Raw genomic sequence first — 17,365 nt, forward strand, 5'->3', positions numbered from 1 at the left:
GAACCCTTCTTGTACTAAGAGCAGATGGAAGTTTGTCCCCTGGGTCTCTCTAAGGAGAATATAAATACAAATGAACAATAACTCTGTAATACCATTACTGGAGACAGGACAATGAGTTTCTTGAACTCTTGTAAAAGTAATTTTTTTAAAAAACAAAGGAATACACCAAACACAACTCAGTGTGGTGGGGGCAGGGGAAGCTGGCAAAGTAAGGCCAGGCCCCCAGCCCTCTGAATTCAGATGTGAGGACAGGCTCAGAGGCTGCTGGCCACAGTGGGTCTGAACTGGGCACTGTACCCCACGGTCGATAGCAGGAGGTGGCAAACATTTCTGAAAGGGGCAGAGAGTAGGGATCCCTGGGTGATTCAGGTCATGATCTCAGGGTCCTGGGATCGAGCCCCACATCAGGCTCCCTGCTCGGTGGGGACTCTGGTTCTCCCTCTGCCCCTCCCCCTGCGTATGCTTGCTCATTCTCTCTCTGAAATAAATAAAATCTTTTTTAAAAAACGGTGGGTCAGAAAGAGTTTTACAAGCCATGGGGTCTCCTGCAAATAGTCACGTCTCTGGGGAAAGTAGCCACAACGTGTAGGTGAATGACCAGTGCCCAGTTAAAACAAAGCTTTATGTAGAGACACAGGAGTTCGAATTTCACGTACTTTCACATGTCGTGAAATAGAATTCCTCCTTTGATTTTTTTACTCAACCATTTAAAAAAATGTAACAACCGGTCTTAGCTTGCAGGCCATACCAAAACAGGAAAGGGGCTGGATTTGGGACCTCTGGGGCCTAACCTCCTGACTCCTCACCCACAGGGCCTGGAGAATCCTCCCCCCCTCCAGAGAGGTCCTTGACTCATGCCCATTTCTTCCTCTAGCTTCTGTCTATATCAAATTTTTAAGATAATGATCATTTCCACATTACACAGGCCAACTATCCTCAAAAAGCCAACCAGATGATACCACGAAAAGACATGGCTTCAGCAGTCTGATGTTCCATGGAAATATGAACATACTCCAGGATGAATTAGCAGCAAAGAAATGGTTTGGTTCCCAGTGTCCTTGTTAGAACACACACACACACACAGCAGAAACATTTGAATGTACAACTCTACTTCAAGGATCATGTGTTAGAGACACGTGTCTTTTAGAGACACATAAAAACACATGTAATTAGCTGAACCACTTAACTACAGGTGTTGTAACAGGACTTACTCTCTCAATGGGAATGAGGCCAGATAGTGCCTCACGACACACAATTAGTCAGGGCAATCCCAGGAAGAAACCCTTCATTCAAATATCACTCATGTCCCCAAGCTTCCGTCTTGGGGGATAAAATGAGATACTAGGGGTCTTGGGAAACTGGGCTTGTTGCTACTCTCCCACTGGCTCATGAGAAGGCCCCATCTCTTTAGTGTCCTTGTCTAGGATTTGTAATACTTGTAACCACCCACTCTGGAGAGCTGCTGGGATTACCTAGAATTTACGAGGAAGCCTGTATGAGTGTGATGAAAGGAAGGGATTGTGCTTTACCCCAAGGAGCCCCGCTAGGGTTCAGGGAGGTGACAACCCCCCTCATGGAAACACAGCACACAGCAAACTGTGTCCCCCCCCCCAAACGTGGAACTGTTTCAGAACATGCCCCAAACCACAGAGCTGTAGGGTGTGACACAGGTCTGGGCTGCCCTTCTGCAAACACTGACCCTACAATCTGCCCACCGTAGGCTGTGTTTTATTACCTCTCTGTATTTTTTTGACACTTTCACAATCAGTTCTGTAATGAGCTGTGCATAGGACACGGGCTCCTTGAATCCTGAAAGATTACAAATCCGCACGGAGCTGTGGAAATGCCGGGGAAGCCCCTCACACAGCCAGAGAACAGGCGCCAAGCTTGCGGGGCTCTGGGAACGGCAAGGTCATGAATGCTGGTCTGTGCAGCGCTCACATAATGAACAAGGCAAGATCTAGAGTTACATGTAAGTCACTGCCACGATTTCTAAGGACACTTCTTCTTGAGTGCGTGCATTCAACTGCTAGAACACTGAAGCTTTGTGTTGTTAAAGCAAGATGCTGGGTTTCATTCCAAACACCACTGCTCCTAAAACTGGCTACAGAGCCTCATCCAAATGAAAATTTATTGCCTTTTAACAGCATTTGCTAAAATCCACATCTTCTGCAGATGAGACCACATTCCAGAAAGCCACTGAGGAAAATCCCTGTCAGGGCAACCACGGGTGTCTTTTCAGTTTCTTCCCTGCCTTCATCTGCATCCACAAAGACAAAACTCTAAGCTGGCTTTAAATAATCAGAATAATCTTCTTCATCCTGATGGTCTTACCATCCATGATCTCCATTACATTAAAGAACAAAAGAAAAAGAATGATGGAAAACATAGCATTCATGCTTCCCGGTGGCCACTCCCAGCACTGTCTCTGAAGGCAAGCTGTTTGACCTCCTAAGACCACAGATGAGAACAGCCGTCACTTACTTCATTGGTCACTGTGAGATAAGATACCGTGGAAAGTCCCCAAATAGATGCTTGATCTCTCCTTGCTCCCTCCGTTTAGGGAACCCAGCTGGATCAAGGAAGATGCCTTTCGGAACCCTGAGGGAGATTTACACAGTGATCAAGAATTCGTCTCACAGTGTGCTATTTAAAAGACTTATTAAAAGAAAGACTCAGGCTGTCTGCTATCAGCTCTGGTCATGATCTCAGGGTCCTGGGGATCAAGTCCCGAGTCAGGGTCCCTATTCAGCAGGAAGCCTGCTTCTCCCTCTCCTGCTGCCATTCCCCCTGCTTGTGTCTCACTCTCAAATAAATAAATAAAATCTTCTGAAAAAAATAGGTAGACTCAACACTGGGGGGAAAAAAAGTGGAAGAAACCAGGTATTCATGATGACCCAGATTTTCCCGCTCATTAAAGCGGCTAACTGTGCTGCTACAGCTCATCTTCTGGACAGAAGCGTGCATCCAGCATGTCTGGCACAGTGAAGACACGGCTTCTTGTGATCACATTTCTATGCTCTCACCGCTCTACTCTCTTCGTTGAAATACAGTAACCCGGGGCGCCTGGGTGGCTCAGTGGGTTAAGCCTCTGCCTTCCGCTCGGGTCGTGATCCCAGGGCCCTGGAATCGAGCCCCGCATCGGGCTCTCTGCTCAGCGGGGAGCCTGCTTCCTCCTCTCTCCCTGCCTGTCTGTCAAATAAATAAATAAATTAAATCTTCAAAAAAAAAAAAAAAGAAAGAAAGAAAATAAAAATAAAGAAATACCATAACCCTGACTCCAGTAAAGGAGTTCACGCTCATCCCCAGAATCACACCCACTAGTGCTGCTCCCTCTTCTTCACGCTAATGCGACCGTTCCCCCAAAACAGAAGGTGCCTTCTAACTCTCAAGAGTCTCTACATGCGCCTTGTCCGTCCCTACTGAAATCAAAGCCATCTCCATCTGGCTGCCAACACTCGTCAGCCTTGACTTCCATTTGGGTCAAATTTTTATTGTATGAAAAATGCACTGGTGGCCTGGTCACCTTTTATTGTGTCTTCGAATCACACTTACTACTTGGCTCGAGTACTAGCAGCTTTAGTGGAAACAAACCATTCTGTGTTTGCTGAATAGGAACATAGTGGTGAGGCTGACAAATAAAACTGTTACCCATGCTTGTTGGGTCTGAACACAGAGAAAATTCATTTTCCAATTACTCACCTTCTGTCACCAGAAGGGGGGAAAATGTGTGTAAAGGTAAAGGAACACACATTTGCTATCGTGTTTCCTTTACCCTTTAAAAAAAAAAAAATGCTGGGAAGTATCTCTAAATAGAATTCATTACTGGGGCACCAGGGTGGCTGAAGTCAGTGACGTTTCTGACTGTTGATCCCAGCTCAGGTCGTGATCTCAGGATGGGGAGATCGAGCCCCTGCCTCGAACTCTGTGCTGGGCGTGGAGTCCGCTTGAGACTTTGTCTCTCCCTCTCACTCTGCCCCACCCCCCACCCTGCTTGTGTGCTCTCGCTCTCTCAAAGAAGAAAAAAAAAAAAGGAGAAAAAGAAAGAAAGAAAAGCTTTCATTACTATTATCTTGAGATATTAGCACTAGGCAGCTGCCAAAATATTTTGCAAATGAAGCAGTAATACTAGTTACCTAAGTCTCCTTCCCTCTATGAAATAAACAACTTATTAACCACGGAGGAGCTAAGAAGATTTTAGCTTCTCCTGTGAGTAACTCTCTAAAGACTTCTTTCAGTTAAATGAGCTCCCTCCTGACTATTTGTTCATAAGCTTGCTTCCTGAGATGATGAGAGCCCTAGCTGAGCTAAAATAAAGCACAGGAACCCCCTAGAACAGGGCCTGTCACATTCGTGCTCAGTGCTGGAGAGGAACAAGTCGCAACACCGTAGGAATTTTCTAAGAAAACATGCTCTAGAAATCAAAACTCCTGATAAATATGCAAATCCCTCAGGTGGAATCCTAATGTCAACGTTTTAGGAGCTCTCTTCTTCTATGACTCATGTAAACACAATGGATAAAAAAGTATAAAAAATTTATACACAAAGTATAAAATTTTTTCTTTTATTTTTTAGTAAGTACTCAGTGCATTGCTGTATTACTACTGATCCTATGGTCCAAGAGCTGTAATTACTCATATATTTTGGAACGGCCCCTCTCTACTGGGACTCAGTGGACTAGGTAGATTCACGTGGCAGGACCACACAATCATTATAGTAGACTTTATGGTACTTCATGAATTTAGGATAAACAGAGATGGATGGATTTTCAGGCTAAGCTGGAAATTCCAAGAACTACAGGATCGGAGGTCTGAATGTGTAACTGACAAGGTCTGACTTCTACCAAATACAGTTTTATCTGTATCACACACCATATAATCACTGGCATCTCTTGCTTTTTTTTTTTTTTTTTTGATAAAATAATTAAACTGAGAAGGTTTAAGGGAGTGAGTGAGGTTAAGGGAATAGGTTGAATTTTTGAAAGGGATATGGGCTGCCCACTCAAAAAATATTTCAAAATAGTAAACTTAACATTTGGGGAACACTGGTTTTTGGTCTGTATCTCCAGAAGGTCAAAACAAAATGCTAGAGCTAAATCAGGGTGTAATCATGACTCATTGATAATCAACTCGGGAGTGGTGTTTTGTTTTGTTTTTTAATCTATGGAAAATATTTCCAAGTCAATAAAAGAAGAAGCAAAACTGTAGAAAGAAATGGGTAGGGCCTCCTTCAAAAGGAATGTGCTACAGACAGAAGTGGTGGGGGTGTAGTCAGGGGCCAGAGTTCCAGCTCCATGGTAGGCTCACCAGCCAGCTGGCAGGGAAGACGGCCCTGGGCAAGCTTGGAAAAGCTGTGTATCAGTCACAGGGCTTATTAAGGTGAGCTCTTAATTTTTCTTCCAGAAGTAAAATGTTAAGGTCCTGTATTTAAAAATACATTTTTAAAGTAGGAACAGCCTCGTTAAGCATCTGACTCTTGATCTTGATTCAGGTTGATCTCAGGGTCACGAGTCCAAGCCCTGCCATTGGGCTCAAAAAAAAATAAATAAATAAAGAGAAACAATCTGAATTTAAAGTAAATCATTAAAAATTCTGGAACACCGGGGTGGCTCCGTGGTTAAGCGTTTGCCCTCGGCTCAGGTTGTGATCTCGGGGTCCTGGGATCGAGCCCCTCATCAGGCTCCTTGCTCAGTGGGGAGCCTGCTTCTCCCTCTGCCTGCTGCTCCCCCTGCTTGTGCTCTCTCTTTCGCTCTCTCTCTCCCAGACAAATAAATAAATATAGTCTTCAAAATTTTAGCTTAGTAGAGAAAAGGATATTTTAAATTGTATGAGAAGTCAGTGGGAGAATTGTGTGGATTTGGACCCGGGGTACTGTAGTACTTACTGACTGGGCAGAAGGTGGAAAGAGTATATAAAGGCTGTGGGTGGGGTGTTACAATTAGAAAAAGTCTATGCTATGTTTAGAAAAGACTTAATGACAGAGTCTGAATGGACTAAAAAACTATAATTAGAAAATACAAGGCTTTAGTAGCTACAGCTAATGACGGCAAGCCCGGATCCTAGGCGGGTTATTCAGTAAACCCTTGTTGAATGAAGGGAGTCTGAGGTACGTGAGGACGTGACAGGAACAAAAAGGGAAAAGATTTTAGAGACCTTAAGGAAAACAAACTAGTGGACAACGGGACCAGGAGCGGGGCACTGAAAAGAGAATTCAGGTTTTTAACAGTAGGAAATACATAATAAAATAAAAATTGTCGCCAGTATCTCGGGTTGCTCGTCTTGCTTGAAATTGGGAAGGCATGAATTATCCGTAAATAAACGATGACTTGGGAGGGAGTCAATGAAAGAGGTTATGGGGATAAGATCTCAGACTTTAACATAGGTGATGTAACCAAAGTCTGCATATGATTTTCAAAGCACAGACCCCTCATACATTAAAAAGAAAAGAATTAACTGCAGTAGCACTACACTAGCTATAGCAGCGGGGTGGATAAATATCAGTATTTTTCATAACAAAACACAGAAAGCACTTGCTAAGTAGATATTTACAGCAAATCTTAAGCTGGCATAGAAATGATCACCTCTAATGATATAGTACATAGGTGACATAGTACATTCACGCAACTTTTAGAAAAGCTTTGTAACAGGTCACAGGCCATACAGTTTTATTGCCAAAAGTTAATATTTGCCGCTGGACAGATTGAGTTTGCTGTGTTTATGTGGCAGTTATGTTTCCTCGATACCAGTTACAGCAAAATCAACTTCCAGAGAAAATCTGAAATGCAGAAAGAGCTGCTGAGAAGGTTTTACAGGAAGTCACCCCAGCCAATGGATGGAAGTCACCATGTGTTATCAGAGGAGGGTTCAAGTTCACGTTTGGGACAGTGGCTCCCTTACAGAGAGAAAAAAAATAGTTCCATCTTGTGCACCAACTTATACTAAGTTGAACAAATTATCTGGTGACTGAAAAGGCAGAAAAGAGGAACAAGAAGAACAAATCTGTACATATCCAATGTTATTGTTAACTGACCTTGCTGGAAAATTTTATTTCATATTTATTGAAAGCGAAGGGCGCTGACACACCAGTGTGAGTCTGCAAAAGAGTGCAGTGTCCTGTGCCTTGCGCTGGGCTCGGGAACAGAGGGGCCAAGTAGCTTGGGAGACTCTGAAAGCAGGGGACATGAATGTGCCTGTGATCCCAAACGGACCCCAGAGGACAGGAGGCAGAGACAGATTCCAGCAGCCCTCAGAGCCCCTCAAAGTGCCAGCCTGGTCACACCAGGGCAGGAGCCTGGTTCCCACACTCCTGGGAATGGCGGGGAGCGTCAGGATCTCAGCCCCAGAACTGTGCTGGGGCTGCTGTGACCTCAAGGTAGCCAAGGAGGAGGACATGGAAAAAAGAAGAACGGGCCTTTCAGACCAGAATGCACTTGAACTAGACCAACACTAAGGAGGAGACAAATGGTGCACATCTCAAAGGATGCCCACCCAGATAAGGTAAGAGCCCCCTCCCTAGCCCTGACATTAGTATTTTGTAAGGAAAAAGGATTAAATTAAATACTTCTGACTAGCAATCTGATTTTGGTTTTTAAAGCACTTCTTTTTAAAGTGCTCTCTTTTATAAGAATAATACAAGTAGGAAAGATAAAAGGTGGCACAGGAAACATTAGTGACACACAGGAATCAAGAAGAAGCAGAGATGTTTGTCTCCAGCACTGATGGTCTAGGTTACACACATTTCCTTCCATGCAAACAAATAAGAAATGCAAGTTATAACATAATCTAATTAGAAACATCAGAAGCTGACAAGAGAAAAAGAAACGACCAGGTTAAAATCCACAAGGAAGTAGGGACGTAAGAGGTAGGCAAGCAGGGAGGCACTTCTCTCCTGGCAGGAGCAGGTGTGAACGATTTCGACAGCCTCACGGGGAGCTGAAGCAGAAATTGAAGCCCGGAACGCACCCAAGTGGGAAGAATAAAAAAGCCTTGTCAAGTTAAGCCGAGGCTCGTGAGAGTCCTCCCCTACCTGGACGAAGAAACCCACTTCCCACACGGACAGGCTGCAAGGACAGTTTGCCTTGGCATTGAAAGTATTCCTGGGGGAGGCGGGGTGGGTGTGAGAACTTGTTTGCAGAAGCTGGCCCTTGTGTGCAAAACTGCAACTCAAATTCATGTCACCTGGGTGGTCTGAAACACCTGAAGTGGTAAATTTAGGTCAAAGTGGTCCCAGACCCGTGATGCTGCCAGAGACCAGGCAGAAACAAAACAAATTCTACCCCCAAAAAAGGCCATTCATCCTAAGCCTCAAAGAACCCCTGCAAGTCCTTTTTCAATGGTAATGACAAATGCCCAGGCAAAAATAAGCAAGCACACAGGAGCAGACAGAGGAGAGAGAGGGGGAACTCTCACAAAAACTGAGATCCTACAAGCACATTCACCCTTTAATGAGTTCTGTGGCCATGTGTGCAACAACTTACTGAGCACCTAGTATGTACCAGGTGCTGTATCAGGTCAGGTCAGCTGTGTCATCGCAGCTGTCCTGTGAACAAGTCACCCAGGGGGGGAAAGCTTCACTGAAATGACATTATATTCATGTTCATTTCTGTTTGGTCTCTGTGTTTTCCTAAGACTTCCAAACACAAAGACTAAGGAGTGCCCGGGACTATTTATTCAAGGACTTTGAAATAAACAGTCACCTCCTAGAGGACGGACATTGACACTGTTGATTCCTCTTCGGGTCCCCAAACCCACGTTCGAGTTAGGCCTAATGATCCTCTAAGCAAACCGCAGACTCCGTGCCTGGACAGAAACATGATGAAAGACACGGATTACCGATCTCCGACAGAGCTGCATTTATCTTTAATGGCAAAGGTCCACACAGAGGAGTCTGGGGTACCAGCATGAATTGGACAAACACTAATTTTAAGGCAGATGTGGAAACAGTTGAAGGCACAGGAATGGTGGAGAGAGGTTAGTCCTATAGTGACACCTACACAGAAGGCCTTTCTTTCTAGGCCAAGGCTGTTGGCAAGATCTTGCCGATCTTGGGGTGACTCTGGTGTGTGCACTCATGACAGGCCCTGCTCTTCTCCAGCTTTTCATGGACGACGGCTCAGATCATGACTTCTGTTCTTCTGCAGCTGTTTGCTCTTATTAAATATTCTGGTAGTTCTTATTTACCCAGCTTTCAGAACACTAGGACCTGTATTTTCTGCTTCTTGTTTGACAAACCAGGACATTGTAGTGGAGTGACTACAGCTACCACATACAGGGGACTTCCTCGGGGCCTGGAACTGTGCGAGATACTTTTTAGTTCCTTACTCCTCACAACCTTGTAGGGGCTAAGGCATCATTACCTCCATTTTACAGATGGGTACTATGCACCAGAGATTACATCCTGGAACAGATACAACAGGAGCGTGAGCATGGAAGGTGGACAGACCTGGACTGAAACCCTGACCGGCTCTAGGCATGCTCCTCTCCTAGAGACAAGGCTCAGTTTGGCAGGGCACAGGCCTCCACGTGGATGAAATGAAAGACGGTGTGGCCTCTAAGTAGTGCTGGTTTCTCCTTCCTTCCAATGGATACTCGTCGAAAATTCCTGTCTCCCCCTATAGAGCATTGTCAAATAGTTTTCGAAGTAACTCCTATTGGAAAACTAATGTGGTATTGTACAGACTCCATAAAATAATAAAAGGTAAATAATCACTTATATTTATGGATCGTTTTAAGGTACAAATACCCCTTCACTCCATCCCAACCACTGGTTTGCTTGATGTTTTGGAAAGTATTTTACTATCTCATTTGTCTTTTTTAGATTGGTCGTCTATCTCTGGGACATAATAACATTGTCTGAACACAACAACACTGCCTTGAAAAAAATGCTAATCCAGGAAATGATGCAAGAAGAAAGAATCAGGCCTTTGCCTTTCTTTCCAGTCCTGTGGAGGCAGACTGACTGCCTCCTTCCTTTTCCTGGGTCTGGGTGCATGCGGGCGGGACGTTTGGTGGCCAGAGCTGGAGGTAAGTAAGGCAAGGGAGGGAGAGACGGATGGGACACAGTGTTGTCTGTGCCTTTCATGGTAAGGATGCCTAGCCCAGAAGGAATGTGCTACCTTCCCTTACAAAAAAATAAATAAAAAATTTCATTTTCTTCTCAAGCTCTTAAGAAAGTCATCCTATAGTCGCTCATTCAGAGTGTGCCCCCCCCACCAAAAAAAAAAAAAATCCTGGGAAAGATGTACTGTATTCATCCCACACAGTAGGAATGCAATTATCGCAGTGACCGTAGTGTACATGGACCACCCTCTGTGGACAACGCAGAAAATAATGCAGGGATTCCTGTGAGTCTCCGAAAAAGGCAGCCCCACCTCACTTTTAGGATAGCTTTCTAGATCAGCACGACCTACTTCTCAACTAATGATTATTTCCAAGGCCAAGCGTGTGGACATATTTTGTCTGGGGCCGCAAGTTTCAGATACATTCAGAGTTAACATTTAAAAGCTTGAGAGAGGGGCGCCTGGGTGCCTCAGTGAGTTAAAGCCTTGGCCTTTGGTTCAGGTCATGATCCCTGCCTTTCTGCTCAGCGGGGAGCCTGCTTCCTTCTCTCTCTCTCTGTCTGCCTCTCTGCCTACTTGTGATCTCTGTCAAATAAATAAATAAATAAAATCTTTTAAAAAAATAAATAAAACCTTGAGAGATTTCAGATGCATTTAAAGCTGGCTTCCTTTACCCAGCCGCCTCTACTGGGCCCTTCTGGAACTCGTGTTAGTATGTGGATTGATAATCCTGTTGGCCAAATAAAAGTTCAGAAGTGCTGCTAGCTTTTTCAGGTGTTAATTTAATCCTACACAGAACACACACACACACCCAAACAAAAAATAGAAGGCTTAAAATGAGCGGATAGGAAAAGCAAACCCTCTGGGCCCTCAAATTTCTCACTCTCTGACTGCACAGAGCCTGGCATCAGTTTGTAGGCCTGCTAATTCACCGCAGGGGAGGTCTGCTGACTGGGGTGTGAAGGAAAAGACCACCTACCCCTTCCTTTCTAATGCCTGACAAAGCTCCCTATCAGAACCGGGAAGGGATTCTTGAAGCAGGCAAGAAGTACTAAAACCCCACTGATAGGCAAAGCCACCAAGTGCCACCACAGCTTGTCAAGTAGAAGATACCATATTAGATGGGAATAAAACAGATGCTTTTCACTTAATATTTTTAAAGATAGTATAATATTGAGAGTCTCCACACTTGAAGATCGCTCCTATAAAAGGAGCTGGACGCGGATCACTCTCACTTCTTTAGTTGATGCTGCCTTCATCCTGGACCTTCTTGCCTGTCTTATGTGATCCCCTGAAACCGAGCGCCCACTGCCTTTTCCTTACTGCCACCCCTGCCCAGCCCTGTTCAGGACCCAGCCCCCTTCAGGACCCTCCCCCCCAAGTCCTCCTTGGCCATCTCTCCTCCCAGCCGGCCAGGAATACACCTCAAAGATAGTTCAGTGATAAGCATAATAACAGTAATAAACACATACTGAGCACCTACTCTGTGCCAAGTTCAAGTCTAATTCTATGAGGGGTGAACCCTCTCGGTATCCAGCATAAACCACCTGAGGCTTGCGGCGTGATAAAGATGAACCATTCGCAGTCCGCCTGCGCACTGAGGCCTAAGCGAGGCTTGCAGCCCACCTCTGGTGTGGACCGAACCCCTGTCTGCAGGGGTCTTCCCACGGAGTCAGTGATCACTGCTACCATTTTTAGGAAGCAAAATTAATAGGAGCCTCTACTGGGGGCACCTGGGTGGCTCAGTCGGTGGAGCAACCGACTCTTGATCTCAGCTCAGGTGTTGATCTCGGGGTCGTGGCTTGAGCCCCTCACAGTCTCCACGTTGGGTGTGGAGCCTACTTTAAAAAAAAAAAAAAAGAAAAATAGGAGCCCCTATTGCCAAGAAAGGAACTTTTCTTTGACAATCTATTTCCCAAAAGGGGATGGCCCGGATCACTTCTGGATTAAGCTGAACCTCCTCAATACAGTCCACTCATCTGAACCCACCGAGCCGAGGTGCCGCCCGCTGCCAGCACGGCGCTGAGTCAAGCTGAAGGGCTAAGGGCCGCCAGGGGAGGCGGCTGCCGGTTCCTCCACGAGGTCTGTCATTAACGTCCCCTCCGAGGAGGTGGCAGGCACAAAACCCCAGGGAGTGCCGCCGACGTGCGCCCAGCGCACAGACCCGGCGGAACCGGCCGGGGCTCTGGGCCACCCACGAGCGGCGCGGAGATCACAGGGAAGAAAAGGCGGGTCCGGGGAAGCTCTTGGGGAAGAGAGGAAATCTCCCGTCCCTGTCCCTCCGGCACGGTCAGGACCGCCGAGCGCGCCGGAGCCCCCCTCCCGGACGTGGCGACCCCGGGCCGCGCAGGTTCCCCGGGGCGCAGGCGGAGACGGACTGCCCCGCGAGGGCTGCCCCGCGTCCCCCCTCCCCGCTCTCCCTCCACCTCCTCCTCCCTCCCAGCGCCGGAGCCTCCGCGCCCGGCTGCTCGCCTGCTCCTGGAGAAGGGGACCCGGTGCCTGGGAGCGGCGGCGGGGTGGGGGCAGGCGGCCCGCAGCCTACCGTCTTCTGCTTCTTGATCCCCGACATGCTGGCGGACTGGACGCTGCGCGGCGGACGGACGCTCGGAGCTCGACTCCCGGGAGCGGAGGTGCGGGAACTCTCAGCGCGGCGGCGGCTGCTGGGGCCCGACTCCCGGGAAGGAGGTATAAAAAGGCTCCCGCAGACACGTCGCACTTCCCTTGACCGGCCCCCTCCTCCCACTCCTCCCCCCGCCGCGCTCCTCTCCACCCCGTCGGCTCCGCCAGCAGCGCCCAGCCCAGGGGACCCGGCCGCCGCCTGGGCGGGTCCTGGCCCGGCCCCCTACTCGCCCGAGCGGCCGCGCCCCGGCCAGGCCGGGGTCGAGTTCGCCCTCCCCTCGCCCGCGCCCAGCCAGAGCGCCCCCGCCTCCCGCCCCACCCCGCGTCTCTTCCAGGAAGGATTCCAGCCTCCGGGACGTGCCTGTGGGCAGGGTCTTCGGGGGGCAACCGCGGCGAGGGTTCCGGTTACTGATCCTGCGTCTGCACCCGGCTGTGCGCTCCTCCTGCGCCCCCGCGTCCCCGCGAAGCCATCTCGGCCTACTTTCTCCCCATCTTACTAAGAAGCAACTGAGGCTTTCAGACTTTCCCCAAGTTATATTCTAAGTGAGGGGCCTCAAACCCAGGCTTTCTACACCAGCGTCATCACATGCGATGATAAAATAAGGGGCCCGGGGCTTACCTGCGCTCCCGAGCCGGCATGGCCCTAAGGGGTTTGAGTGCATTTGCTCCTTGGAGCTCAGGATAATGTCTGCCTGTCACAGGTGGGCCCGCTCAGGCCCAGCTGCAACTCACAAAGTCAATTAAGCAAGGGCAGCTCCAGAAAATGGCCATGGGTAGCCCAGCGAGTTTTCTCAATCCACCTCCTGCCCCTAAGTATTTCTATAGTCCTTCTGTGGGTTCAGCAACTAAGACGGGCTCTTCGAGGAAAGAGCAAAAAGGAGGCCCAACTCACTGATGGCCTAAATACTAGGAAACCAAGGTTTTATCCAAAGAAGGCATGAGGCCACTCTCTTAACCCAAAAGTCTGGGGGAAGCAGAGGTACAAGGGGAGGGAAGCTGTAATTAGTAACAAGCACTTTGAGGGCAGTTGCTGGGTCTCACCCCTCTTTGTACCTTAACTCCTTGAGTAATGCCACAAACAGATCAGTAAGACCACACTTTCTGAAAAGGAGCCATTAAGACGCCCAGAGGCCACACAGCTCCTGCAGCTGTGGCCCTTCTGTGAAGGGGCTGGAGAAGTTATTTCTTCTGAGGAGGTCAAGGGTGGAACTTTGGTTTCAGACCTAACTGGACTTCTGGACCATGGACAGCTTGCCAGACAGACCCCTTCATGCCTTCTCCATGGCAAAGTGGGAAAGAAAATGGTCAGCAGTCGAAAACCAGAACCCAAACAAAACAAAAAATCCCTTAAAAGGCAGTCTTACATGTTTGTACAGACTTGAAATGTCAGTATATGTATTTTCTTACCCATTTGGAGTAAGCGGCCACCACTCCCTTCAACTGTGAGCAACTAGAGGGCAGATACTGGATTTGAGTTTCTGTTCTGAACACAAACCCTTTGAATTCATGTGGTTTGAGCAGTAACATCCGTTCTTGTTTCATCGGAAAAATCCTCTTGTATCCATTCCAACCCTATTTCGAACCCTGCCAGATGTAAGCAAAAAGGTGAATGAAGTGTGGATGGGAAAAGAGCAATTGGTGTGATTGTTGTGTTTTTTTCACAGGATCTCTAAAATAGTAGTGTTTCAGAAACAGAAGGAAGTGGAGGACGAGTATCTAAGGGTTAGTTTCTGGAAAAGGAAGATGCGAATGTCTAGACCTAGGGGAGGTCTTGAGATCCTTTACTGTCCAATCGCCCGTCTCCATATTTCACAGAGGCGCCATGTCGAACTGGTACCGGGAGGAGAGATGGAGCGGGACCCTTGACCTTCGTCACCAGCTGGAGGCAGAGGTGAGCCTCCAGCCTGGGTCAGAGGCTCGCTCCACGACCTGTGACCTAAATCACTCCACCTATAGGTTGGCTAGTTCAAGACGCCACGAAAACTACACACAGGACTACTTATCTCGTTTTAGATTTAATTAATTCTCTAGTAGTACTTTGGAACAGTCATGCTTTACTACTTCTTTGGAAGCAGTTCTGGTGACGTAGGCGGCCTTGCCTCCCCTCCCCTCCCCTCCCCTCCCCTGGGTCCAGGCTGCATCGTCAAAAACCCTTCCACAGCCCAGGCCATCCGTTCCGCTGTAATTCAGCATGGCAACTCACTCAAAAGCAAACTACTCATTCTTTTTTACTTTCACAGGTTTTTTAAAGGCAACGTCTTGAATTCTTTTTCATCTCACTACCATCTTGGTCCTAGGAAAGGACATTCCTTCCTGTGAGCAACCAGTAGCTTAATTTTTGGAGTCTGTGATTCCAGCCCATCAGAGCCGAAAGCAGGAAGACCGAGGAAGTGTTCAAGTCTGTCCATTCATAAGGACACAATCTCCATAAATTTCTCAGTAATGTTCCCTCCAAGCCCTCGCTATAAAGTACCGTGAGCTACACTGTGCCAATTTTGTAATCCTTACACTAATTTGCATGAGGGGCTTTTTTCTCCACTGCCTATTTACTTTTCTTCCTTCCAGAACTGGCTGGGTTTAATAATTAACTTGATGAGGTGGTGGTTACTACTTGCTCTTTCACTGTTTAGAAAAGATGGAATCAGTGAGCTCCCAAAAATAAACAAAGGAGACACATACACAAAGAACATCAGTGTTGGTGCGAGCTTTATGCCATAGGTTCTCCAACACATTTGAGGGAGGCTCATCACAGTTTAGGGGATCTAGCTTGGAAACCAGCTCCCCAGGATGGCCATCCCCAGAGAATGCAGTGACACTGCCCCCTAGTGGTCGTAATGGGAAAAAGACCTTATTATTGGAACCCCCTGATCCCCTTAACCAAAAATAAATTCAGGAGTCCCCTTGAGTCAAGAAGCCCTTAGAGAAAGTCGTCTAAAGGAGCCAAACACTCTTCCTAGGCATAGGTACTGCCAAGGGAAGCAAGATGCGATCCCTGTGTTCAAGAAACTCACAGTCAAGTGAGGGAGACAAACGGCGTCCCACCTCCGTCCCAGTCATTTCGGTACAAACCATGGCTGGGCAGGTAAAAATCTAATCTAACCGTTAATCTTCAACGCTCATCTGAAGGGTTCTACTGTGGTGTGGGTCTGCTGATGGGAGTTCCCAAAACCACCCTCATTGAGTATCTTCAACAATTTCCAGTTTGGGATTCTGGATAGCCCATTTAAAAATTCCGTGCCCTTAAGCGATGTGAGAGGAGATCCTTTCAAGATTTCTGTGTGCCCGTTCCATCCCTGTTCTGTCGCCTACACCTGAGTCACAGGACAATTTTATAGATGTTTATCTTTCCAAAGTATCCATTGTCCTCAGAGAAAGCACTACTCTTTTTTTCACTTGTATGCTTTTCATTTAAGTCACATGAAAGGCAATGACTTAACTTCACTCACAGTTAAAAGTGGCAGAAATAGGTTTGGGGTCACATGCTATGGAGCTTAGTAAACAATTAGGTGGGGGGGTGGGAATGCAGGAGACTGTGGGCATCTCAGTGCATCTGACGATCAGAGAACATTCATTCGGCTGTGGGTATCTGTCATTCTCTTTTCTAGAAGAAATGGAGGGCATGGATTAAATAGGCCACTCAGTTAAAAGAAAGGATGTTGTGGGAGCACAGAGGAGGGACATCCAGCTCAACTTTGGAAGACAGAGGTCAAATTTTGGGGGGGACAAAATACATGAGCTGAGACTTGAAAGAAGGCTAGGGTTTTGCCCATTCTCCTCGCTCCTCCCCAAAATGGATGTGTGTGTAAATGTAAAAGTGGAAAAGCACAGAGCTGCACGAAATCACATGGTATGTTCAGAAAATTGTAAATATCTGTATGGCTGAGTCCGGGACATAAAACAGAAGAAGGGGAGAAGGCTGTAGGAGGGGATGCGTGCCCCGTGTGACTCCACAGCGATATGAATTCACACGTTGTCTTCTTCATGCTCATCCGAGGACATCAGCCAATGGGGCTGGTCTTCCAACTCTGCATTGGTCCATATGGGACACTTCTGCATCCCAGGCTGAAAAGTCACGGTCCTGAGGGTCCCTAGTCTGGTAGGGGAGATATACACAAATAATTCTAAGGAAACATGATACGTGCTGGAATAACGGCATATTTGAAGTGATAGGGAGAGGACCTCAAAGAAGGCAATGAGTGCTGGCCTATGAACAGATTCTAGTGGGTGGTGATGGTTTAACTTGAGTTTCAAGGATAAGGCAGATTGAAGGGGAATCGGGCTCTAGGCTGACGTTCCTGCTACCCCAGCACTCCCTGGCCTGCTTCCTGAAGCACCCCAGCCTTCTGTAAAGACCCAGGCAGGGCACAGCAAAGCTGCTGCAAGCCAGGGTGCACAGCAGCCAGGACCCTCCTGCCAGGAGCCTGCCCATGGAGGAAAAGGCCACACTCCCAAGGCAAAAGGGACGCTCTGCCACCGTTTCTGGGGTGGAACCCGGTCCACAGTTTTGTTGACTCGTTGTATTGATTTGAAGAGAAGAACATTTATGAGTACACACTCACGTTATGCAAAACAGAAACATTTAGGGGAGTTAGGGAAATGCACTCCAAAACTCAATAAACCGCAGTGAAAACAAGTTACGTTTGGTCACTGGCTGAATTTCCAGCCTTCAGCCTTTGTTTTAAAAGGTGC

General features: G+C 47.4%; 1 protein-coding gene across 2 annotated transcripts in view; it reads right to left on the bottom strand.

The window, feature by feature from the left end:
- The window catches only part of PAPSS2 (3'-phosphoadenosine 5'-phosphosulfate synthase 2), a 70,596-nt gene extending 57,924 nt beyond the window's left edge, over nt 1-12,672 (bottom strand). For both annotated transcript variants that reach the window (XM_044239501.1, XM_044239500.1), the window contains exon 1: nt 12,600-12,672. In XM_044239501.1, the coding sequence (XP_044095436.1) occupies nt 12,600-12,626 (27 nt within the window). In that variant the 5' untranslated portion in view covers nt 12,627-12,672. The remainder of the gene's footprint in view (nt 1-12,599) is intronic.
- Nucleotides 12,673-17,365: the final 4,693 nt, after the last annotated feature.

Source organism: Neovison vison, chromosome 2 (genome assembly GCF_020171115.1).
Source record: "Neovison vison isolate M4711 chromosome 2, ASM_NN_V1, whole genome shotgun sequence".
Classification (NCBI taxonomy): domain Eukaryota; kingdom Metazoa; phylum Chordata; class Mammalia; order Carnivora; family Mustelidae; genus Neogale; species Neogale vison.